Source organism: Castor canadensis, chromosome 7, assembly GCF_047511655.1.
Source record: "Castor canadensis chromosome 7, mCasCan1.hap1v2, whole genome shotgun sequence".
NCBI lineage: Eukaryota > Metazoa > Chordata > Mammalia > Rodentia > Castoridae > Castor > Castor canadensis.
In genome coordinates, this window is record NC_133392.1 from 74,713,202 (window position 1) to 74,739,566 (window position 26,365).

A 26,365-nucleotide genomic window follows, 5' to 3' on the forward strand; every position below is an offset into this window, starting at 1 on the left:
ACATAGGAAATGAGTCATGTCATTGCCTTATAAAAACCCTCCAACAAATTCTGATCACTCTTAAAATAAAGCTCCCACTCCTCACCCAGGCCACAGAGCCCTAGGTGGCATATCCTCACCTACCTCTCCAACATCACCAAGTCCCCACTCCCCTCCTCTCACTCAGCTCAGGCCATCTTGGCATTCTTTTTCTGTTCCATATCACCATGCCAGGCTGTATTCCCACCTGGGAACCCCGGACATGGCAATGGTCTCCCTTACAAAAGCAAAGCCTCCACGGGCCTGACTCCATCAACCAGGTGTCAGTTTTGCTCAGAGAGGCTGACACAACCAAAAGCAGCCCCTAAGCACCCCCATCACACAGTCTGTTATGGGTTCCTCCTGGAACTCTTTACTATATGGTATCATCTTGCTTTGTGTCTCAGTCTCTCTCACCTAACATGTAATTCCGACAGGTGTGAAGATCTCACCTGTTTTATTTCCCACCAAATCCCAGCACCTTTCAGAGTAGCAGGGTATCTGATATACAGCAGGTGCTCCATAACCCCTGGTGGCCTCAAGACCAGTGGGGGAGACTGGTAGAGTTTGGTGTACCAAGAGAACCACAAAGAGCACATGATTTGTCTTCAAAAAAGTCACAGGGTGATGCAGTAAAAAGAAAGTAAAATTGCTGTGTGGCCCCAGAATTAATGGGTCAAGCTATAAGACAGATTAGCTTAACATAAATGGGAACTTTCTCTCTGTTTTGTTGTCTGACAACAGAGCCATCCTTACTAGATGGTGAGTTCCCCATCTCCAGAGGTATGCAAGCAGAGGCTACTGCTGGGGCCCACATCATGAAGAGATGAGCATCCTCCTAAGTCCCTGAATCCACACCATTCACACCGGTTTCTTCTGTCTTGGTCTTATTCTCTCAGTCAGATCATAAGGCAGGAGTCACAGTCACTGGCCTGTGCCCCTTGCACAGGGTGGGATGAAATACCTGTGTCTAATGGACATGGAAGTGGAGCATATGTGTCTGATTCTTTCCAAGGAGGCTCCAGATGGCACTATCTCTGCAAAGCCCATGTAGAGATGGGTATCTTCCCAGCATGTCTGAGCTTGTGGCCTGCACCTTCCTCCAGGGACACAAGCTTGGAGAGTAGGCAGAGGTAAGACAGTGGCAATCACAGAACTCCCTGACCTGCACTCTGATTGGCTTATCTTAGTTGGCCCTCCCCAAAGCCCTGCAAGGGGGGAACATGACTTCTACCCCACAATCCAAGGCTTAAGCCTAAGGGAGGTCAAGTTACTGATCCAAGTTCTGTAGAGGGTCTGGGGTGATGCTGGGAGTGGATCTCAGATCTGACTTCTGTCACAGCCTGCATTCTTGCCAGCTTGACCACCCAATGATCAGGCAGTTGCTCTCTGATTCCAGATCTGTTCTTGCTGGAACACTCCCCTTCCTTTTCCTCTCCCCTGTCCTCTGAGAAAATGAAACCCCTTAAGTCTCTCAGGTCAAGACTTAGGCAGGGCTGCACTCAGTTTCAGCCCTAGACAAGTACATTTATATATCCCTCCTCACAGCCATGGTGCACACAGAACTATTAAACCACAGTCTTCTTCAGGATGTGGCACCACAATAAAGCTGCCTTTTCATCACCTAGGACAGGTGGAAGGCCTGGAATCCAGGGAGGTATAGAATGACCATGTGGCAGCACAAATCACATCTGAGTACTTCTCCCTCCCTGGCTCTGGGGATCCGTGTATCTTCTCCATTTCCTCAGACTCCTTGGACCTTTGAAGGGTAAAAAGAAGAGACAGAAAGAAGAGTGCGGATGACAAGCAAGAACACACGTGAGCTCTGAAAAGTGAGTTATCTGGAGAATTTGGTGGACAGCAGCTTATGAGTGACGAGAGGGAGAAAGCAAGAGACAGAGTATTCTGGGAAGTGTCGCTGTGTTATGAAAAGGATCCTCTTTAACATTCTTCAAAGACTACCAGCAAAGAATTGCTTTGCATGTCATTATCCTTTTTTTTTTCTAATGTGACTTTACATAGACATGGGGACATGAGGCTCCACTATTTATATTTGGATTACAAATGAATGGAACAATAGATGAATGAATAAAAGCTTGAAGTCCACTGTTTAGCTCCCAAAGTCCTAAGCCTCTCCTGCCTGCACTGGAAATGGTAACAGCTAACACTTCCTACGTAAAGTCTTGCTCTGTGCCAGGCACCTTTTCAAGTGGTTTACACCTACGAATGCTCTCAAGTTACAATGGGCTACATCCTGAAAAACCCACCACAGGTTGAAAATATCATAAGTCAAAAACACACTTAATACACGTAACCTACTGAAATTCCAGCTTAGCAGCACAGTGCACTATTATTTCCCCTCGTGATCGAGTGGTTGGCTGGGAGCTGAGGCTCACTGCTGCTCCCCATGATGACTGGAGGGTATCACCATCCCAGGAAATTGTCAACATTACCAGTCCAAATTATGGCTTCTACTGAATGCATGTTACATTCACATTATTGTAAAGTCAAAAAATCCTAAATCAAACCATGATAAATCAAGGACTGTCTTACCAATTCCTTTAATCTGTCTCTGTCCCTAGGATCTGTCATGCAAACAGCCCAATAGCAGTGCTGCTGCTCTCTCCTGCTTCCCCAAAGACACTCATGAAGGAGTCCAGCCATGTGGAGCTGCCTTCCCCAACCAGCTGAAAGGGTAACAGGTGAAATTGTCCAGATTTAGAGAGACATCAAACGGCTGGAAACTGCTTATAAGAGGAAGATGGCCACTCACACATGGTGGGCTTCTCACAGGCTAAGAATGTGTTGACTTGTCTATTTCCAGAGGTCAGTCCCAGGTATGACACACATGCAAAAAGCAACATACAAAATGCTTGTGCGTTTGACTTGAATTGAATTAAATCCAAGGTCTTCCCCCTCTTCATAAGGAGTGGAGCCTCAGGACAGACTTCATGACCATGGGTTAAGGCTCAGTGGGGTAGGTGGAGCCCAACATGCCATCCAGGTCTTCAATCACCACCAACTGACTTTTCCTTGGAGCCAGGCGATGAGGGGAAGATACTGTCCAAAGAATGATCCTCAAGCTTCCTTGAGAATCCTCTCAAGGAAACCTGCCAGCCTGCCTATTACCACCACCACCACCACCACCACCACCATCACCACGATCATTATCACAATTGCCATCACTGCCACCATCATGACCATAACCAGTACCATCATTACCATCACCACATCACAATTGCCGTCAGCACCAACACAATCACCATCACCACTACCCCCATCATGGTTGCCACCACTACTACCATCAACATTATCTCAACTGCCATCAATACCATAACCATGATCATCAAAATTGCTATCACTATCTCCACAACATCACCATCACCATATCACCATCACCACATCACCATCACCAATGCCATCATGACCACCATCACCACCATGACCATCATCACTACCACCAGTACCAGCACCACCATCACAATTGCCATCAGCACCACCCCCCCACCACTACCATCACAATTGCCAGTACCATAACCATTAACACTACAATGACCACCACAGCCACCATTACAACCATCATTATGACCACCACCATTACCACCACTACCACCAGCAGCAGCAATAGCACCACATTCACCATCACCACCACTACAACCATCAACCTCACAGACTAAAACTCATTTTCCCTTTGAAAAGTTAATTAGAACCCTCAATGCTGAAGAATTCCAAATAAGGCATGTAGATACCCTTAAGGGGGTAGAGCGTAATTCTCCACTCCATGAGTATAAGCTGCACATGGTGTCATCTTTCCAGCATATAGTACAGAAAGAGAGAAACAACAGTTATCCTACAGTATAGAAACCTGACAAATGCTATCTTAGCCAGGTGATCAAGGTCAACATCAACAGGGATAAGTCATGTTGATAGTATGGACCTTTGATATAATGTGAGGAGAGTGGCACTTTATCTCTATGCTCTTCCTTCCCCAACCCATAAACCCAGTTTAACCATGTAAAAAACATCAGAAAAATCCCAACAGAGGGGAATTCTACATGACTGATATCAAGTAGTATCCTAGATAAGATACTGAAAAGAAAAAGATTTAAGTACTTTAGGTAAAAACTAAGGAAATATAAATGAAGTATGAACTTTAGTCAATAATGTATCAATATTGGTTCATTCATTATGACAAATACATTATACCAATACAAGATGCTAATAATGAGGAAAATTAGGTGTGGGGTAGATGAGAAATGTCTGTACCATCTTTGTAACTTTTCTGTGAAGTTTAAAAAGATTCCAAAATCAGAAGTTTGTTCATTAAAGAAATGGAATCTCATCTTAAAGTCTATAAAATGCACTTCTAAAATTGTTCCCCAAAGTGTTCCCTCCTCCCTGGTTACCCCTGCATTAGCTCACTGCTATGTCAGTGCTCTCCCTGGCCCTAGTGCCCTATCCAACCCATCCCATTTTCTGACACCATCCAGAGCTTTCAGGAACACTGATATGATGGGGCTCACCAATGTTACAATGTCCCCACTGTGTTAAGGATTTACTCCAGTCTCTCATGTGGCACAGGGGTCTTTTCTCAGCCTTGTCCCTTACTCTGCCTCCAAATAACTCTCTTGATATTGCCATATTATAACACCTACTGTTCTTTTCTCTGAAAAAAAATCCTCTTACTCCAGTTCCATGCTCTTACCTTCCATTCCATGCCCCACCCTCTGTCCCTTTCCATTGGGATGTCTTCTCCCTCTTATTTTCCCTGGTTGGCCTTGCATACCCTTCCAGACCCTGTTGAAACACTGGTTCCTGCAGAGAGCTTTGCTTCACCCCATGGTGGGTGTGCAGGCTTGGAGGATGCATGTGTGGTCCCCACAGTTGCATCTATCCTTGTCATCAGATGCTTACTTTCCCAGAGAACATCCAAGTGCTCTCACCTGTGTCTCTCAAGCACCAATCTTCAGCAAATGTTTACTTAATGATAAATAAATGTCTGGAGAGAAAGAGTAAGGTGAAAAATCATTGTCAGCAATTCAGGGCTTTTGTTCCGGGATTTAAATTACAAATCCTGTACTTCAGAATGCCATTGCCTCACCAGAGTCCTATGTAATGGATTACTAGATTTAATTATAACAGGATAGTTAATGTCAAGGTATTGCCAGTTTGGACATAAATATTAAATATAACCTTCAATGTAACTATTCTCTAACTCTGTGATTACCAGGCTTTGAAATATCATTTTTCGATGAAGGGGAAGCGATGCCAAGTAGGACATCTGGTTTCAGGCTGCTGCTGTCCTCCAGGAAGTGTGCCTCCTCCCTAGTGTGAGCCTGGGCTCCAGCACACCTGGCCCTGGCATAGGCCATCTCTCCCATACCCTAGTGCAAACCACCACACCTGACGCTGCAGGTTTCCTGAGGGATCTGTCCAGGTCCCTCGGGAGGTTTCTGAGTCATACATTCCTTCGTGACTTCAATTTCCTTCCATAAAATGAAGTCAGAGCCATTATGAGGAGGAAGGGACTCTCAAAAGTTTTGACAAGGTGGAGGCAGCACAGCCAAGTCAGGAAGAGGACCAGGAAAGCCCCACCCTGAGCCTCCATCACTCCACCACATCCTCTCCTTCAACCATCTCACAATTCATTTTTTATCATTGTTCCTAAAGATTGCAATCTTGTGCCAGGCATGGGGATGCATGCCTGTAGTCCCAACACTTGAGAGGCAGAGGTAGGATTGCAAGTTCAAGGCCAGCCTGGGATACACAGTGAGATCCTGTCTCAAAAAAAAACAACGATAACAACAAAAAGATTACAATTTAATTATTTCTTTGCCTTGACCAAAACTTTGCCCCGTCAGTCATCTTTGTATCACTCTCAATGGCAGCATCAAGGATGTTCATATTATGAGTTCAAAATAAATACATGACACAGTGCCCCCACCCTAGCCCACCCTCTCACCAATGCATCCTCCCAGAATTTTGTGTTGGACAGATACAAGCTTCCACCTGGCTTGCTGACCACTCATACTTGAGCCCCAAGCAGCTGCAGAGAAAGCTTATAACCCTAAAGCCATGTGCTGTGAGGAAGGCCAAACTAGCATATTCACAGAGACCAAAAGAAGAGGAAGATTGCTTGGTCGCCCTCCAGCTTCTCCAGTCTGTCACTTTTCCAGGTCTTGACTGGAGCCACATGACAGACCCTGAGCCAAAACCACCCAGCTGAGCACTTACCAAAAATTTGATCCAAGAAAAACATGAAAGATAAAAAAAAAAAGTGATAGATTCAAACCACTAAGTTTGAAGAACAAAGACCCAAAATCAGAGCTACTACCACAAGGAGCCAGACCCTTCTTCCAGCAGCAAAGTTGACTTTAGCTCTGGTCCTGCCATGGGGCAGAGAAAGATGCTCTGTCCCTTCCCCAATATGCTGGTGCTTCTGGGTCTAACATCTCTCTGAAACATTCATTCAGACCTCACAACCACAGGGCTTGGGATCCCTCAGCCCACTGACCTCACATGACAAGGGGTCCTCACCTCTGTCTCACTCCCAACCTCCCAGGCACAAATGAAGTAACAACAGCCTTTGAGCACTCCATGACTGAGAAGAGACCTCTGGGCCACTAGAGTTTCAAAGTAAAACAAAGGTGCTCCCTAAGGCAAAGTGGTATAGATTGGGAGGCAAAAACTGTATCACCATCCTCATCACCATCACAACAGCCAAGATTACATTCATTGTTCTGTCACCATTACATCATGGTTATTACCACCATCACCAGCACTATCACTGTTACCACCACCATCACTGCCATCACCATTACTGTCACAACAGCCAAGATTACATTCATTGTTGCTGTCACCGTTACATCATCAACATCACCACCACTATCTCTGTTACCATCACCATCACTACCATCACCACCACAATCATCACCATCACCATCACCATCACCACCAGCATCACCACTACGATACGATCATCATTGTTACTATTACTATCGCCATCACCATCACTATCGTCAGCACCTTGCCATCACCATCATCATCATCACCAACACCACATCATAATGGCCATCACTGTCATCACCATCACTGGTCCCAGGAACAGTTCTAAGCATTTCAAATGTACTGTCTTGTTGAACTCTCCCTGCATCCTTATAATGTGGTCTGGCCACTCTTTCCACTTTAGAGATGAGAAAACAAAGGTTCTCAGCAGTCTTATAACTTGCTCATGGCCACTAGCCCTAAAGGCAGGGTCCAAATTCTAACCCAGAATGGATAATCTAAAGTTAGGTACACTCTTACTCTCTCTGGTTCTTCTCCTCTCAAGCCCACTCCTACCCTGAGTTGCTTTAGCAATATTTTGCTGGAGACCCTGGGGCCCGAGATACAACCTCGCAGTGCCTCAGTGTCTGCACCTGGGAGATGGGAGCAGTGACAGCATCCTGGCTCTGGACAGAGCGGCAGACCTAAAATCACACTATGCCATGGAAGGGAGAAGGATCTAGTCGTGTATCAGTCACCTTCTCTGTGCTAGGCACTTCTCCACATACCATCTTCTCAAGCATCCCCACATCTTAGGGGTGAGAAGGGATTCACATTTCCATTTTACAAGTGGTCCCAGGTTCAGAGAGAGCTCAGCTATGTAACTGCCAAGCCCACGTTCTTTCTGTTGACCCCATTGCCCCTCCACCCTGAGGGCAGATCCCAAGTGCTGAACAAGGGCCAAAGTCCCTCTGTCTGACCCTGTTGGAGAAGCAGAATCATTCTCTGAACATTCACTTTGAGCAACTAATGAGCCAGGGCTGTGTTTGCTTTGCATTTCCAGGACAGGCAACCATCCTGGACACAGCTCACTCCTCCCAGGAAGGAACACCCACTGACTGAAAAAAGGAGGCACAGCCCTCGAGCTGGAATTCTCCTGTTCAGCTTCTCACTGGCTATGGGGCACAGCTGGGTACCACTAACTCACACAACTTCCCTTTATTTATTGGAAACTAAAACTATCCAGATTTGAAAAGACGCTATCCTTCAGAGAAAGAAAAAGTCATGAATTTTTGTAAATGCACTGCTATGGTTTGAATATGGTCTATTCCCTCCAAAACTCATGTTGGAATTTATTACCCATTGTGACATATTGAAAGGGCAGAAACTTAATCCAACCCTGATGTTTAGAGGTGGGACGTTAGGAGATGATTAGGATTAGATAAGGTCATCAGGGTGGAGCCCCAAAATTGAATGCTGGTGGCTTTATAAGAAGAGGGGGGGATTCGGGTGTGGCTGTGCATACCTAGAATCCTAGCACTCAGGCTGCTGCAGCAGGAAGAGCATGAGTTTGAGGTCACCCTGGGCTACAGAGCAAAACCCTGCCTCACAAACTTAAAAAGAAGAAGAGAGACCAGAGGAGACATCTCTCTCATCTCTTGCCATGCACCTGTGTCATCTTGGGACTATGCCAGCAAAAAGGCCATTGCCAAATGTAGCCCTCAAACTTGCACCAGAACCAAAATAAACCCCTTCTTCAAACTTACCCAGTCTGTGGTACTGTGCTATGAGCAACAGAAAACAGACTAAGGCAGCCACTGAATTAAATGTGAAAATACGCTCCCCGCCACACACACAAAAGTTTTTGTGAATGTGTGGGGGAGGGGTGCTATTGTTGTTTCTTTTTTGGTGGTACTTAGGGTTTGAACTCAGGGTCCTGTGATTTGCCAGGCAGGTGCTTTCCCACTTGAGCCATCTAGCCCTTTTTGCCTTAGGTATATTTTTAATAGGGTCTCACATTTATGACCAGGCCAGCCTGGACATTTTTCCTCCTATTTAGGCTTCCTGTGTAGCTGGGATTACAGATGGGTACCACAACTCCCAGCTTTTTATTAGCTAATATGGGGTCTTGAAAACTATTTGCCTGGGATGACATCAAACTGTAATCCTCCCTATCTCTGCCTTCCAAGTAGCTAGGATTATAGGCATAAGTCATCACATCCAGAGATAAAGGACTTTTTGTTCCTCATCTTTTGGCTTACCTCTGAGGTTTCCCATTGAGCTGGACCACAGCCACAGCCCTTGATGGCACCAACCCTGAAAGATACCCATCCAGAGTCCAGGTATACAGAGTGCCCTGGTTGGGTGTGGAAGGGCAGTGAAGGAGGACTGAACCCCATTCTGGAATTTTTGGGCCCTCTCTGCACCTTCCACATGAGCCTGAGCAGTGGTCAACTCCAGAATTAAGAGCCTGGGCCTCACAGACACAGAGCCAAGAGACCCAGGCTTCTTTTGGAAGGCTCTATAAGGTGTCCAGTAGCAGCAAAGTGCCAGGTGGCTAAAGGAGCTACTGACTCAATAAGGCAATGACTTTGGCCCTGGGCAATGCTAAGCCTACCTTCTCTCCACCCCAATGCTGCCAGTGCCCCATCTGGAGTGAGGGGTGGGGCTGAAGACTAGAGTCTCCTGAGTCACAGGAGGGGAGAGGGTCTACCCAGAACCACTTTGTCTCAAGGGGAAAGCTGCTTCCCAAAACCACGGAACAGAGAGCAGAGGTCGCATGGCCACAACCTCAAACCCACAGATGGTGCTGAAAGTAGAAGATACACTGCTGGGCATGACAGTGGGTGGGATGGCATGGAGAGGCAGGAGTCCTGCATCATGATTCCACACCATGCGGGTGAGCCCTTAATGGTAGGGTGGAGGTGCCACACAGATTCAAATGGCCAGTGTGGAAGCAGACAGACAAAGGTGGGACACATGCACAAAATCCTACTCACACACACACACACACACACACACACAGCCCACACTGCCAGCCCAAATGTGTTTTCCTATTGACAGAAGTGCCAACAGAAGCCCTGGTGATGAGCAAATGGGTCGTACCCGGGCTCTGGTAGTCCCGCTCAGTGTCATTAAACGGTGGGAGAAAGGGGCTTCCGTTTGTTATTGTAGTTGCTGCTTCCTTAAGCTCTGTGCTGAAGAAAACAGGAAGGGAGGCACACTGCAAATGGTGTGTCCTCTCTCCTATCAGAAGGAGACCTTGGAGTAGCCAGGTGGGCCCGTCTGCATACCCATTAACAACGTGCAGAGCTCCTCACATGGGCACCCATGGTGGGGCCAAGAAGCTGGGCTCACCAGAGAACTTGCTCTGCCAGGTGGAAAGCAGGGGCCAGTCTCCCGTCCCACATAAAGGGCCAGCATCCTGAGTGCTGGGAGCCCAGGAAGAGTCTGCAAGCAGTGTGGCTGCCCTTCCAGCACCCTGTACCCTCCCTGAGACCCTATCAAACAGAGGGAGCACCACCCCAGGGTGGCCTTCCCATCCTGGGCTCCACACTGAAAACTGTGAAGTACATGTCTTTGGAGTTCACATGTGCCGAAGCTATTTCCCATGGAGTCAGAGGACGGTGCCCCTCCAGAAAATGCCACTCACTCCTCCCAAAACTTCAGTGATCTCCCATTAGATTGACACTAAGTCCAAATCCTACAATGACCTGAGAGCCCTTTGTGCTCAGACCCGGGACCCCTACCCACATTCACCTGTCACTGATTTCACCCTGCAGTAGGCACACCCTCCTCCTCACTGATCTTCAACATGCTGAGTTCAATCCAGCCTCAGAATCTTTGCACATGCCGTTCCAGCTGCCCAAGTATCACTGCAGCCACATCTTGCCTGATGGGCTCCATCGCATCCATCCAGGCTCTCCATAAATACCCGCTCTGTGGCATCACTGGCTCCTGACAATGCTAGAAAGGGCCACTCTCTTCTTACCTTGTTCTACTTTGCCTCAAGGAGGCTATCACTACTTGAATTATATCATTTATTGTCTCACCCCACCTCCACTAAAACAATGACCTTGTCTGTCTCAGTCTCTTTGCACTCCCACACTTTTACTTCTATATCCTGCACTCCCAAGGATGTAGAACAGGGCTTTGCCCATAGTGATGCTCAATTAATAACTGATCCATTTCAAGACAGGCAAATAGAGACCCAGAGAGTAAGGCAGTGGCCTACAGTCACATAACGAACTGGACATGCCAGAAATTTCTATGAATCTTGGTCCAGGGTTTTAAAGATATTGAGTGTGAAACAGGGAACTGGGCAATTCCTTAAAGGCCTGGCTGGTACACTGGGTGACCCGCTGAGGGTCTGCTCTGCATGGTCCTTTCTATGCACTTTGGGAAGCAATTGAGAGGTAAGGGTGGTCCCCTCTCCTCACAAGTTAGAAAAATTGAGCACACAGACCAAGGCTGTGTAGAAAGGCACTAGTGACCTAGGCTACCGTGGTCAGGCACCCCTCAGGTACTGCTTCCCCAGCAGGTATGAGGGGATAAACTCTGTGGTAGAACACAGAGAGCATTGCAGCTTTCACATTACCGATAATGGACAAGGCCTGTGCCACTCAGACCCTGAACAAGAAGCTGTTTCTTCTGCTATAGATCAAGCAAACCAGGCGTGGTGGTACACAACTATAATCCCAGCCACTCAGGAGACAGAGGCAAGAGGATCTCAAGTTTGAGGCCAGTATGGGCAAAAAGGAAGATCCTGTTCAAAAAAATAATGAAATAAAATAAACAAAAGGACTAGGGGGCATAGGTCAAGTGGTAGAGCACTTGCCTTGCATGCACAAGGTTCTAGGTTTAATCACCATACTGCAAAAATAATTTTTTTAAAAAATCAAGCAAGTCCTAGCCCACCCTATCCCACCATACAAAACAGGCAGCATCCACATCCTCTGAATGTAGAAAGGAGAAAGCTATAAGACCTCCAGAGAGAATGCTGCCAAGATAACAAGCATCCAGCAGCAGCATGGTAGAACATGGGTGGGGGAGCACACAATACCAATGACCATCATCTAAGGAGTAGCCCTTCCTGTGGAAAAGATCAAGAAACAAAGCAAGATATCTGAAATTGTCAAAGCTTGGTTAGCATTTAGTGCGAGCTTTGAACAATGACAGATAATAAGAACAAGAACATCTTGTGTGTGCAAAAGAAGACAGGGCAGTAGTGTCCTGGCTGACCACCAAGGTCAAAAGAGGGCTGGGTGTACAGAAATGGGAGTGGTACATTGAGGATCCAAGGAAAGAAAGAGGAACTCCTAAGGATGGTTTCCAATTCTTGGCAAGGAAGAACCAAGAAAGAATACTCACACCATGTCATGCTAATATGCTTAAGCTGGTAAATCAGAGATTGCCACGTGGCCATCTGCAGGCCTACTCAGCCCTGCCACAGGCAGACTTGGCCATCTGAGAGTTTAAGACTAGTATAATTTGTTGCCAACACTTAAACATTTAAAAATTTCACAATTAAATTCAGATTCCTGGTTCCTTTGGGAACACAGGAAGCAGGGGCCACACCAGGCCTTCTCAGGTGAACCTTCTCAGGTAGCCTTCTCTTTCAGGGAGAATGTGCCTCCAAATGCCTGCAACTGCTACTTTCTCAGCTCTCCTTACACCCCTCCTGCTCCACACCTCAGTGTTCTAAGCATACCTGGACACCCTGGGCCATAGGACTTATGACTTGTGTTATGCCTGGCTGTCATTCCAAAGGGTGGCTTTAGCCATTCTAATAAAATCCTTTGACTGTCTTCAATCCCCCCACTCCCCAGTCAGAGAAGTATGAAATTTCATGTGGCTGCCTGGATTGGATGGGCCTACTGCCCATAGTGGAGCACAAGGGAAAGCAGATACATACACCCCTTCCATATTGCTTTGCTAGGTGGGGAGCCCACAATTAAGCACCCAAGTCCCCAGCTCACTGCTCTTCTTGAGTGTGATTTTTTTTTCTCTCTCTCTAGTTTAGCTTGGCAGTTCTTTAGGGACAGGGGCCATGTCTCTCTTTGCACTTGGCACAAAGGGTCCAGAGATGAGGACATGGTGGTGGCCTAACCAACAACAGGCTGCTGAGAAATATCTTCTCATCTTAAGAGTAACTCTAGAAATAGAAAGCTGTCCCTCCTTCTACCATCTCAGTGACAAGGAATCCTAGCAGCTGTCACTGCTTGAATGGGCCAGTGGCAGCTCAGATGGGAGATGTGCTGAGAGCTCCACCCTGATCCTGAGCTCAGGTGCCCAGGCAGCATCTGGAGCCCACTGGGCACTGAGCCCACTCCCCTCCCTCATCACCCAGGGCCTCCAACATTCTCTTTATCTGACTGCTGGGGTGACAGTCCAGTCCTCAACCACACCTGGGTTGGCTGAGGGCCAGAATCACATTGTCCCTTTTTGCCAGTCCCCACTTCTCACCACCTTGAAGTGCACCCACAACTGGTTTTCCTCACTTGGCTCCGGAAGCCATGCTCCCTAACATAGAGCAGCAAGGAGCCAACCTTCTGCCAGGCTCCCCTTCTCAGCCATTGACACTTTGACCTTGATCCCAACAGCCCCAAGCTAGTTCTACCATCTCATCCCAAAATCACCCACAGACATGATAAACAAAACTACCATTTGGAAAGCACCACTCCTGCACCAGACTCTCTTGTGAGCTTTACCTCATGAGATTTCCTTGGCAACCTCTAGGAAGGTATTACCAACTCAACTTCCTGACCAGTAAGCAGACTCAAGAAGATGACACCCAAGGCATAGCTGAGATCTGACTTGGTGTCAATTTGCTCTGAAGACAATACCCCTTCCTCTATGCTGCCATAGCCCTAGCCCCTGAGGAGGCATCACCAGATCCAGCTGAACATCAAAAAGTTTGAATTGCTTCCATGAAGAAGATAATAGGGCCAGAGAAGAAGGGAGACACCTTTGGGTCTTCTGCCCTGTCTCTTGTTTAAATTAAAGTGGCTCATGCCCTCCATCGCCCATGTGATAGGAAAATGCTCCCTTCCCTCCCTGCTCCTCCTCCCCTCTAGTGTCCCTGGGGGTCTTAGTTGAGATTGGGGCATGCACGTTCTTTTGGTAAACATTTCCTTCCACCCTCTACTGTAACCTGCTCCACTTTGTTCACCTTCACACTTACCTCATACAGCAACTCCTTTGCCCCAATCTCCATGACTTCAGTCATGGACCACAGTCCCTGTTACTTGCCTTCTCCCTAGCATCTCTCTTGGCACAGTGGAGCGATGCTGAAGATGGAGGAAAGGACACACCATCCCATATACAGCAAACAGCAGGGGAATGAATAGGAGACACATCCACTTACAGCCCATAAATCACACCACTTCTCTACAGGTTCACCCCGCCAATAGCAAGTCGCTGAGCAAACCCCCGACGTCAACTACTAACACATCTCCACATTTGAACTGTTGACCTTGCTCATCATAATGGGAGACTTTTCATGTTTCTCCCAGCTCTCAGTACTCCACATCTTTACATTTCGAAGACTCACCCAATTCACTCAACAGTTCCTGGACACCTGCTGGATACTCAGCACCATAGTCAGCTCTGTGAGAGAGAAAAGGACATACCTGCACCCCATGACACTCGGTACTAATTCTTACAGTAACCTGGAGAGTCAAGAGTGACTGACCCCGTCATACAGGGTAAGCAAGTGGAGAAGGAGTTGGGCCACTTCTGCCTGGAACTCTGCCCATAGACAGCAGGGAAGTAAATGCCTTAGGATTCTGTGAGGGGGCCAGAGGAGCCCATGGAAGCAGCTCTTCTGGTTGTCAAGGAAAATTAGAGGCAGTCCATCAATCTACTCACACTCTGCAGGGGCATCCCCACAGACAGTACAGCTGAGATGAGTTGACCTGACCTAGGTCTACTGACCTAAGACCCTTGAGTGACACTCCTGAGCCCCCGTAAGTGTGCAGTCCACCTTCTTTGTATCCATTTCATGTTTATGTTCACCAAACCCTTTCCCTATCAATGTGTAGAGTTCCAGGAAGGAAATACACTCTTTCTTCACCTGCTAGGGTGACAAGCCCACCCCCAAAGCACACAGCGGAAAGCAGGTGGACTTGGAGCTGAGCTGTTCTGAATGCATAGTCCAGCTCTATCACGTCCATCTATGGCATTATGAGCAAAGCCCCAAATCCCACAGGCTCCCTGCTCTGTCTTAGCCCTTTTCTCTTGCAGCATTGTTGAGACGATATGGTGTATTAACGGGTCTGCATAAAGTCAACTTGCTAAATAGAGGCTGGATCTGTCCCTCTCTCTGATCTGTATCCTCCTCTTCTCCACCCTCACTACAAAGTTGAGCAATGCTGAAACAAAGCAAGAAAAGAAGGCAATGCCCCAATTCACAACAGACCTGCCAGTCAATCTTCTTCCAGGAAGCTTGTCTGCACACTGGGGCAATGCAACACAGATCACAAAAAAGGTCCCAACTCCCCACTCCTGTATCATTCACTCCCATTGTCATGTGACTTTGTAGTTTCTCCCATGAGAGGAGTCTCCTATCCTGAGGTGGAGTCTTTCTCCACCATCATTGATCTGAATCATGGCTCACTTTGGCCAAAGACTGCAGCAGAAGCAACAACGCACAGGTCTGAGTCTAAGCTTCCAACAGCCCTGGGCACTTATGTTGTCTCTCTTAGAATTCTGCTGCTGTCATGTGAATATGCATGGGTTCACACATCTGATGATAAGACTTGAGGCCAGGTCATCCCGTTATCCCAGGTCACAGCTGATCAGCACCACACTTAGCAGCCAGCCAGATGATGCATGAAGTAGCCCAGCCAAAATCAGTTGACCTGACCTAGGTCGATTGGCCAGAGACTTAACAAATGCTTGTTTCACCACACTGGGTTTTAGGATGGATTGTTACACTGCACTAACTAACTGATGTAGAGGCCTTCTCCGATCTGAACTGACTGGCGCTCCAACACAGAAAGCAATGATCACAATCAAGTTTTTGCCAGCCCCAAGAAAGGACTGCACTTGAGGTTTGCCATGTGCAGAGGACTGTACCAGATGTGAGCTGCATGGTGCAGACAGCTTCTGTGAAATGAATAAATGCTGATTTCATGACTGCCTCTCATAAAACTCCCTGCCTTCCTATGACTCCCATCCAGCCCTTTTGTCAACACCACCTCAGGGGAGCCCCCTTGAGCTGAAAGCCTTTAGGGATCTAGGGCACAGAAAGGGTAATTGAGTCACTTGGACTGCTGCAGACTGCTTCCCTTCTTAAGTGCCTATTTCTCAGGCCTCCTGCCTCCCTAGCCAAGGGGACACCTGCTAATAAGCCATGGAGACTCCCACAGAGAGGAACTGACACTTTGCTCAGCTGTTTAATGACCTGCAAAGGAAGGAAAGAACACCAGTTGTCTTTAGGCCTATGCTTCGGATTTGCAATCTCTGTCTTTGACTCCAGGAAGGAGCAGGCAGCATGAGTAAGACCTTCAGCACCCTGGATGGGGCAGTATGACTCACTCAGAATAGAAGCAACAGAAAATAAACCCCAGAAGTCCAGTGGCCTTCAGGCATTGTCCTCAATGATGGCTTAGATGCCCCTTTAGAATATCAAAAGTCAATTAAATCCTTTAGCACAGTGTTTTACTTGGGTGCACACCCTTGTCTGGCATGTTAAGAATGTGTTTATTCTTCCCACTGGGCAACCAAGGTTCTAAACAATGTTTGCACAGGTGCAGAAGTTGGTGTTCCTGGAAGCCTGCCTTCACCCACCATTCCCCAGCCATCAATCCCAGGTCCTGAAAAGTGACTAGCAAAGAACAGTTCAAGGCCAAGGTCCTGAGCTTCACACTCCCAGGTCACACAGAGAGGGAGATGCACAGTCAGTGAAGCACAAGTGTTGGATACCAGGCTGGCTCTGAGATAAGGTATCAGTAAAGGTTCACAATTCAAGAGGCAGAAGGCTGTCAAAGAGAAGAGACAGTAGGCTGGAACGCCACAGTCAGCAAGACTAGTTCCAGCCAGTGTCAAGGGCAGGAGCTCCTGGAGGCTTTTCCAGCATGTGAGAGGCTCTGAAGGATGTACAGAAGTCTACAGACACAGGAGGAAGGGGACAAATGACTTGTGGAGTCTCTGAACACAGGTCCTAACCTGTGTTCATTTCCTTCCTATCTCAGCCCTAACTTCTGACCTCCTCTAGCAGCCACTGAGTTCCAAATCAGGCAGAAAAAAAAAAAACTAGAAAATGTGTCTTTCCCATGTTTATTGCAGCAGTATTCACAACAGCCAAGTTATGGAAACAGCCAAGATGCCCCACCTCTGATGAATGGAGTAAGAAAATGTGGTATTTATACACACTGGAACTTTATGCAGCCATGAAGAAGAACGAAATGTTATCATTTGCTGGTAAATGGATGGAATTGAAGAAAACCATTCTGAGTGAGGTTAGCCTGGTCCAAAAGACCAAAAATCGTTATGTTCTCCCTCATATGCGGACATTAGATCAAGGGCAAACACAACAAGGGGATTGGACTTTGATCACATGATAAAGCGAGAGCACACGAGGGAGGTATGAGGATAGGTAAGACACCTAAAAAACTAGATAGCATTTGTTGCCCTCAATGCAGAGAAACTAAGGTGATACTTTAAAGCAACTGAGGCCAATAAGAGAAGGGGACCAGGAACTAGAGAAAAGGTTAGATCAAAAAGAATTAACCTAGAAGGTAACACACATGCACAGGAAATTAATGTGAGTCAACTCCCTATATAGCTATCCTTATCTCAACTAGCAAAAACCTTTGGTCCTTCCTATTATTGCTTATACTCTCTCTTCAACAAAATTAGAGATAAGGGCAAAATAGTTTCTGTCGGGTAGCGAGGGGATGGGGGGGAAAAGGAGGGGGCGGGAGGGTTAGGGAGGAGGTGGGGGAAGAGGGGAGAAATGACCCAAACATTGTATGCACATATGAATTTAAAAAAAAAAAGAAAGAAAATGTGTCTTTTTCTCACGATCTCATTTGTAAGAATTTGAAAGGGAAAAAAATGAATTTCTCAGATTCATAGCACTTTTGCTAAAGTGCTAAGGCTTTAAAATCTGTAAACAGTAGGATATAATTAAATGCAAATGCGAAGCCATATTTAAAAATTAATCTCCTATAATTAATTAGTAATTCAAATATTCTGGTAAATGATACTTAAATGACATGGAATTATCCTAGCTCTGAGTGATAAAGTCATCTGCTAAAGATTTACTGTGCTGGAGTGAGAAATATTTGCACATATCATGTGGGACAACAGAACATTGCGATTACTTAATTTACCTTTGCTATAAGTGTTTTAAAAAGCACAGTCTTTGTGGGAAAATCATTCACCACAGCAGAATCTGAGAAGCAATTGACTGGAAGTCAGAAGCCAACCCAGTTCCATTAAGGATTAATCTGGTCTCCAGCCATACTCCATGCCTAGGAAGCCAACCTGGGAAGGAATGTTGGGAATGACCCCTTCCACCTTTGTCAACCTCAATACTCAACCCAGCCAGAGTAACAGGGGAGACCCACTTCCACAGCAATGGACAGCTCTCCTACGGATTCCTCCTTGGTTCTTTCTCTATCATTCCACTATAGAAAGAGATCGCTGGTGTCTGTTTAACTGCAAAGGTAAATGCTACATACTGCCACTGTCACCTTGGAACAACTATTCCCTTCCCAGCAAAGCAAACCCTTCCCCAGACCACTATCCTGCCAGTGATGCCGTCATCTTAGTTGAGGTGTATGCATGCTAGTATGTGGGTTTCCCCAGATGTGTGTGTGTGTGTGTGTGTGTGCAAGTGTGTGTTAGTGCCCAGTGGGCTGAGCTAGTTTGAGGATCGGGTTGTACCATTTTGTATGTGGCTGATTGGATGTATCCTTGGATGCGCCTATATCCCACCTTCAAGAGCAGACCAGGTAGTGTTCACTGACCTAGCCCAGCTTAGGGCAGACATCTTGAGCAAACATAAGTTGTCCCAATAGCAGAAATTTCAAGACCAAAGCCCTTGCTCAATAGGCTTCCCTAGGACTTGATAACCAGCCAAAAAGGTATCCAAGAGACACATAAGAAAACCCAGCTGTAAGTCTATCTATTGAGAGTAAGAAATATAAAATATCTACTCACTTATTACCTCACCAGCAGCTATGGATCAGGCCTATGGGGCTTTCAGAAGATAAAATGGCCAACACAACAATCCCTGATCTTAGGGCATCACAGTCTAATGAAAGAGACACATTGCCCAACGCCTGCAGAACACAATGGAATGGACGGCGACCGGGTGCCAAGTTGGAAAGGCTCTATACCTGATACCTCATAACCTGTAAAGAAGGAGTGGCAATTCTTCTCCATAGGGTAAACAAATGGCTTGAGATAGTTTCATTTCTCTACCCTTTTGTTTCCAATGAGACAAAAGAGATTGGTGGGGAGAGAAGGAAATACATGGGAAGCAAAAGAAAGGGGAGGCCTGTGAACAGCTAGAAACAGAGGCCCAAAAATGATGACCAAGAGGTAACAGAACAAATTCCTGGAGCCCCCCCACAATGCCCACATACACCCAAAGGGGGCCTTGGTGGGGGCCCTGGGACACCTATGCTGGCTACCTGCAGCACTTGGTCCCAGTGTGTGGACACAACCTTCAATGTCATGGCTGGTCTCAGAGCAGAGGCATCACCTGTGTTCCCACTCAGCACGTGATATATGGTTTCTGATCCATAGAAGGCATCCAGTCAGTATTTACTGGGTGGGTGGGTAACTGAATGAGTGGATGGATGGATGGATAGATGGATGGATGATGAATGGGTGACAGACAGACAGAGTAATATATTAAATCCCTGCCAGGAAATTGAGATGAAGCCCAAGACCAAAACAGGCAGTAGACCGGCGGGCTCCCCATCAAACCTGACCTGGAGAAGAACAAGAACAGGAAGACATATAAACTGTAGGCTATTAACGTCTCAGACCCTGAAAAGAACTCCAAAAACAAGCCAGTCCTGAAACTCGAATTCCTACCCCACACTCAGGGGCATCTCAACCTTTGCACACCTTCTGCTGCCAAGACCCCTTCTCATCCTGGTTAGTGCCAGCTCATTCCTATAGACCCAGCTCCAGTATCACCAACTCCAAGAAGTTTCCTGGGACCCTCAGGCCACGCCACATCTCCCAGAGCACTGCTTAATCCTCAGTGCTCTCAGGTCCCAGCCCACACCTCTGCTGTTAGAGGCAAAGAGATCTGTCCACACCTCCATCTTCTCACCAAGCTGGGAGCCCCATGAGAGCAGGGAGAGAGCCTTAGTGCCCAGTGCAGGTTTGGCATAGTACTATAACTCATCAGGTCTGAGAAAGTTCCAGAAGCCAGTGACAGGAATCCCAAAGCATGGCCCTGCCCTCGACCCCTCTTGTCAGCTGCTGATTTGATCCCTTGAGGAATTCCATGGCTCTGGAGTGGGGCAAAAAGGCCCACCCCCACCTCTCCTGTCTGATGAGTCATCTGACTGGCTCCATGAGGATGTCACAGGTAAGGTCACTGCCCGCTGAAGCCCTACTCAGCAGCCAGTGGACCACAGAAAAGCCAAGGCCTGACTGAGAAGTCAGTGAGTCCAGGGTGAATGGAAAAAGCCATCCTCTCTCCAAGGCCACATACATAGTAGAACAAGCCCCTGGAGAGGAAAGGATCCCTCTGGAGCCTGCACCCTCAGGAGCCCCCAAGGGAATCCCTGTGGTGGGACTGTGGTCAGGGACTAGGAGACCAGTATGCTGTCACCCCAACTCCAGCCTCTCCACCCCCTCTTTAAGATGACACATTGACATGCTGGCTACTAAGACTAACAAAGACCTCAGGAAAGAACGTGGAATCAACACCAAGTGATGGAAAGCCAGAGGCCTCCAGGCCTCAGGACTCCCATGCAGACCCAATTCTTCAATCTGCTGCAGCCCACCCTCCTACCCATCCCTAAGGCCAGGTTCCCCAGACCTGCTGCCCCTGGCCAGTATGGTCACGTGTCAAGTGCCCACAGAAAAGCCAGTGGTATGACATACCCACCCCACCCCCCAGGCCAAGGGCTGCTGGTAGCAAATGGATTACACTGAGGACACTGCTCAGAGAAGCAACTCCCAACATGGCACAGGGATAGCCTGGTAGGTCACACTGGACAGCCATGTCTGTGTCATTAGGACTTATTCTTAAAGAAAACAGATTAGCAGCAGATTCACATTAAGCAAAATGTGAAAGATTTAAGCAGGCCTCACCCACTCCCATTTGGTCAGACTTTTGGAGTGGGGAAGTAGCAATGTGAAAGCTGGGAAGGCCACACAAGCATGCCAGCCGTAGCTCATCCATACACTACCTGACTGGCATGTCACTGACAATACCACAGTGTGGGCTGAAAGGCCATTCTCCCCTCCATAACGCTATTTTGAGCTTCATAAAATTCAGGCAGTAGATCACCTTTGTCAATATGACCTATCCTTGTCCCCCCCAAAAAAGAGGAAGTTGGGTCAGCCTGCTCAGGAAGTCCAAGCAACACTCCCAGGCAATGCCACAGCCTCTGTGCAGGGATCTCATTCCCTGGGATCCTAGGGGATCTTCAGGACTATTTAGTCAGACAGGTCATGTTTATCTCCAGAGTCCATATTCCTCCCCTACCATGCTTACTAGATGCACTAAGACTGGGATAAGCCCTGGGGAAACCTCTGCTAGATCCTGGCCATAGGCAGTCAAACCTTATCTTCCCCCACAAAACCAGCATGTATTCTCTTTAGTCATCACCAGGGATGAGAGGTGCTCTGGTGCAGGTCAAATCTGTACTTGAATTCTGCTGAGTCCCTAGTGGCAATCTTTGAGCACAAGGTCATTGGACTTCTGCTTTTCAGTTTCCTCACCTGCTCACATGCTGATGAAAGAATGCAGGTAAAAAGCCAAGCGCATGGTGGATAGCAGGAAATAGTGGCGGCCTCTGCTCACAATGGCAGGGCAAGGACCAGAGAACAAGACTCTCATCAACGTGATTTGAAGGCAAAGGCAGTTTGTCCAGTACCCAGAGTTCAGGTGTCGTCCTCAAACTCAGTCTCTTGCCACCACTCCCAGGGACTTTCACTCTTGCCTGACATGGACAGCAGTCACTCTAGTGGCCTCCCAACTCTGAAGCACCCATTTACACAAAAGTTTGCAAACACATCCTAGGAGACTGGAAAAGACAACAGGCTGAAGCCAAGCCGAGCACATCCAGCCCTACGGTAGTTTGCATGATTAACCACTTGGAAATAATATCTTTAGGCCAGGTTTGATTGTGTCTTAACTCCTTGCAGGGTCTACAAACAGGAAGAAGCTGACTTCACCTGGAAGGAAAATGCATGAATACATGTGTTGAAAAGAGACAGATGCTTCTGTGCCAAATGCTTTATCATCATAGTCACCTCCTTCATCCCTATTTTACAGATGCAGAAACTGAGGGATGAAGTGAAGCAAATTGGCCAATGTCACACAATAGTAACTGGAGGAGCTAAGACTTGCCCCCAAATCTGTTAACTCCAAATTCAATCTTCTTTCCACTCCCAAGTGGCAGGAGGAAAGGAAGCAAGAAGAGAAGGCAAGGAATTAGCAAGAAGAGAGAAAGGGGGAGGCTGGCAATAGAATTAGTGGACACCACCCCCCAGCAGATCCCAGCTGGTGATAACAAAGACAAAAGCCATCCTATCAGTAGACTTTAGCAAACGCACCGCTGGGAACATTCTGAGAAAGGCTGGACATGTCAGTACTGCTAGTCCTAGGCTGCCTATTACTGGATTGAATCACTTTGTACAGAGAAATGTGTTCTGGTGAAAATGTCGAGAGCGACAGGACATCATAGCCCAGCTGACCACCAGCGTGATTGGGGACTGATTAACAGAGACTGTCAAGGCTGCCAGCCAATTGCACCAAATTAAGCGTTACCAATTTTAAGTTCTTGGGGAGTGAGCTTCGTGCTGTTTTCTGATGCATGAGGTAGCATTTTGAGTAATAATTAATTAGAGGGAAAGCAGAATAGCAAGCAAAGTACATCAAACGGAATTAGTATAATTCTGCCTTCCTCTTCATTTTACTTTCAATTAGAGAGGGCCAGAAAGGTGGCTTAGGCTGTGGGAAAAACCACAGGGCCTCCAACTGCCCTGGGACCCCTTCAGTCCTTCCCTGCTTCCAGGCATACCACATTCCCAACATACCCCCTTCTCTGGAACCAACTCAGACTGGAGAGGTAGCTACCAACCTGCTCATCACCTCTCTGCCATGAAACCCCTGGGGCCAGTATCAATAAGCCAGTTTATTCTAATTTAGAGTTTTCAAGTTTGATCTCAAAGTAAAGGATTCTCTGTTTAACTTGTGGGCCTGTCTTTATTAAGAAGTCCTAACCCCCTAATAGACATGTTTTTAAAAGAAACACACACTGATTAGCCCAAGCACCAAGGAAATAAGCACACTTGAGGTGTCATTTGATGACATGCAAAGATCGTCCTCAGGATGCTAACAAATCCCATAGCAGACCTGCCCACCTCAGCAGAGAGCTAGAAATTTATTTTATCCTTACAGGTTTATATCTGTCAACAAAGACAAAAGCTAAAAGAAAAAAATAATAACCTGAGTTTCAACTCAGCTATTTTTTGCAATAATTTGTAAGCGGGTTTCCCACCAGTCACGGGCTTCACAGCCTCTCAGAGTCTGGGCCTCGATCACCTGTTGGGACTTGGCCTGAGCCACATCATGCCCAGGCCTCCCACTGCATAGCTATACGATGTGGGCCAAGCACCCATGAGTTCCCATGTCCATTTCAGTCATGCACAAGAAAACCACGTCCTGAAGCTGGCACCAGGAACCTTTAGCCTTGGCCCCCACGACCTACCTCATTAATGAAGGAGTGGGCTCCCTGTGGGCTGAGCAGCAGGATGGCACGGCGCAGTGTGTCCCGGTAACGGTTCAGCTCTTCCGTCTTCATGGTGGTGAAGAGGCTGGTGAACACGTGACTAATGTTCTTGTCCACCTTTTGTAAAGAGACGTCAAGGCCTAGTCGTGAGGCCTGGTCCAGAAAGCTTTGGAGCCCACGGATATCTGAGCATGGGAGAAGAGGAAGAGAGGAGGAGAGAATTGTCTTTAAGTGGGAAGGGATCTTGGAGGCCATCTATCTCTAACACTGCCTACCCAGGTAGGCCACCACCAGAAGCAAGGGTTCAAGTCTGCCTCAGTGGACAAGAAAAGTTAGTTGAAAGACACCAATTTAGGCCCATTATCCCTCACCAGCACCCAGCCCCAGGGTGACTCTCTCCCACCATGAGGAGTCCTTTCTGCCACCCAACAGATCCTATGGGTCATGATCAGCTCTTCTCTCCCAATATGGGTTCAGTCCTAAAAGTTCTGTCCTCCAGTCTACATGGGCTGGGGATCTTGGCCCTGACACTGGCTCCCTTCTCCTCCCTCTGCACCTCACATCTGAGGATTCTTGACCCTCAATTGCAAGCTAAGGCCACTGACTGCCCTGACCTGAGCTGGTTCAGGCTCAGGACTTGCCCAGTTCTAGCCCAGGGTCCCTGATCCAATCTTCTGATTGTCACAGCCTACACAATGGCACCGAACTGTGAAGCAAGGGACCTTGTCTTCTTTCAGGGTCCTGATTTGTCTTGATAAAACTTTCTGCCTTGTACTCTTCCCAGTTGGGATGACTCCTCCCAAATCCAATCAGAAGCTTATTCCTGATTGGCTCAGGAATGAGTGCATGGCCCAAGGCCATCCACTGAGACTCCACCTGGCAATTGGGTGGAGCTGCTGAGGGAGACAGGCCTACTAGAGCAAATTTCCAGAATGTGGGAGTTCAGAAAGGATGCTGAAGTCCAGGTGGATTGCACACTGGTACAGACCTATCCTTGTGAGGGATGGGGTGCTGATTCATTTCAACCAGGAACTAATTGTCTCTCAAGAGCAGCTCTGTACAGCCATTCGACTTCCTCAAAGGGACAGCAATCCAAAAATGGAAGCAATACAGAGGCAAATAGGTCTGAGAAGGTGACACAGTCCTGATGATGTTGCCAAGCCACTGGGTCCATCTGTGTGTGTGAAGCTTGCTTCTGCTGGACTGGACTTTTCAGTTCCAGGAGCCATTAAATTCCCTTTCTTGCCTCAGTCAGCTTGAGTTGCATTTCTGACACTTGCAGCCCAAAATGTCAACCCATAGGTAGGCCATGTTTCCCCATCCTGAGATATTTCTGGCCCGTCCTAGCATTCCACTTCTCAGAGGCAAGCGTCCATTTCTACCCACAGGGTACTTTCTCCCCATACTCCTCAATATACAAGGGCAGACCCTGATCCATCCAGTCACTAGGAATCAACATCAAACTAAATGGCACTAATTCAACAGATTTTGTTCCCAACCAGCTCTTACCAAACTGCCTCTTCATGCCCATTCCACAAACTTAATGAGCCTTACATATCCAGACATCATGGCAGCTGCCACAGGGGTCACCAGTAAGTCTATTCCCCACCTAGACTATGGCAGGAGCCATTATAGAGCACTAGTCATAGTGCTGTAGCAGTCATGACTGAGATACTGGCAACTGCGCACAGGATCCCTGTTCTCCTTCTAGTCCCCTTGGGTCTGGCCAAGCACCTACCATGGACTCCAACACCTAGGATTTAGTGCAGATCCTTAACTCTAAGGAAAGTCACCCTTCCCCTTTAAGCCTCAGCTTGCTTATCTGTAAACTAGGGATGACGTATACCAGCTGCCATTTTCATGGAACTCCAAGGGCATGGTTCCTATGGGGCCACCTGCTTGGGTCCTAGGATCCTATGCATGGGTGGCCCAGAGAGCCAGTTTCCTGATGGTTCCCTGGGGAACTTTCTAGAGATAGCCAATGTGTGACTGAGATTCAAGCCTGCAGCCAGTCAGCACTCTAGTCTGTCCATTGGCAGTCTGGCTCCTACAGCCCAGCCATACACACCCAGTGCTCTGTCCCCTGAGACAGAAGGAAAGAGATGCCAGGTATCAGGAAAAGCCTCATCCCCAAGAAACAAGACCCAGGGCCAGGACAAGATGTCCTGCACAAGGCTCCCTCGAGGTGAGGGAAGATGACCCACCAAGGATCACATGCCTGCCCCAATGGCCAGAGCCTCCAACCCTCAGGCCCAGCCTGTCATTACCCATTGGATTTCCAGAAAGAGTCTTGAGTTCCCATCAGCCTGATCAGGACCCTAAAGATCTACAGCCCCAAAGCTTCATGAAAGAAAAGTTGAAGAGCTTAAAGAACTTATTTTTGTTTTGTTTTTGATTTGAATACATTTATGGATATATATTTATGTGATATATATTTATGTGATGTTTTGATACATGTGTACATTCTATAACAAGCAAATAAGGACAATTAGGAAATCTATCACCTCATATATTTATTATTTCTTTGTGGTCGAACATTCAAAATACTGTCATATAGCTGGTTTTCAACTGTCAACACAATATTGTTAACTACAGTCACTCTACCATTTAATGGAACACAAGAACTTGTTTGTTCCTGATAC

The 26,365-nt window shown here is 47.3% G+C and overlaps 1 protein-coding gene across 5 annotated transcripts in view; it reads right to left on the bottom strand.

Annotated features, from left to right (window-relative positions):
- Grid1 (glutamate ionotropic receptor delta type subunit 1) overlaps positions 1–26,365 on the bottom strand; it is a 705,633-nt gene that overhangs the window by 447,437 nt on the left and 231,831 nt on the right. For all 5 annotated transcript variants that reach the window (XM_074079329.1, XM_074079330.1, XM_074079331.1 and 2 more), the window contains one exon: positions 23,703–23,908. In XM_074079329.1, the coding sequence (XP_073935430.1) occupies positions 23,703–23,908 (206 nt within the window). The remainder of the gene's footprint in view (positions 1–23,702; positions 23,909–26,365) is intronic.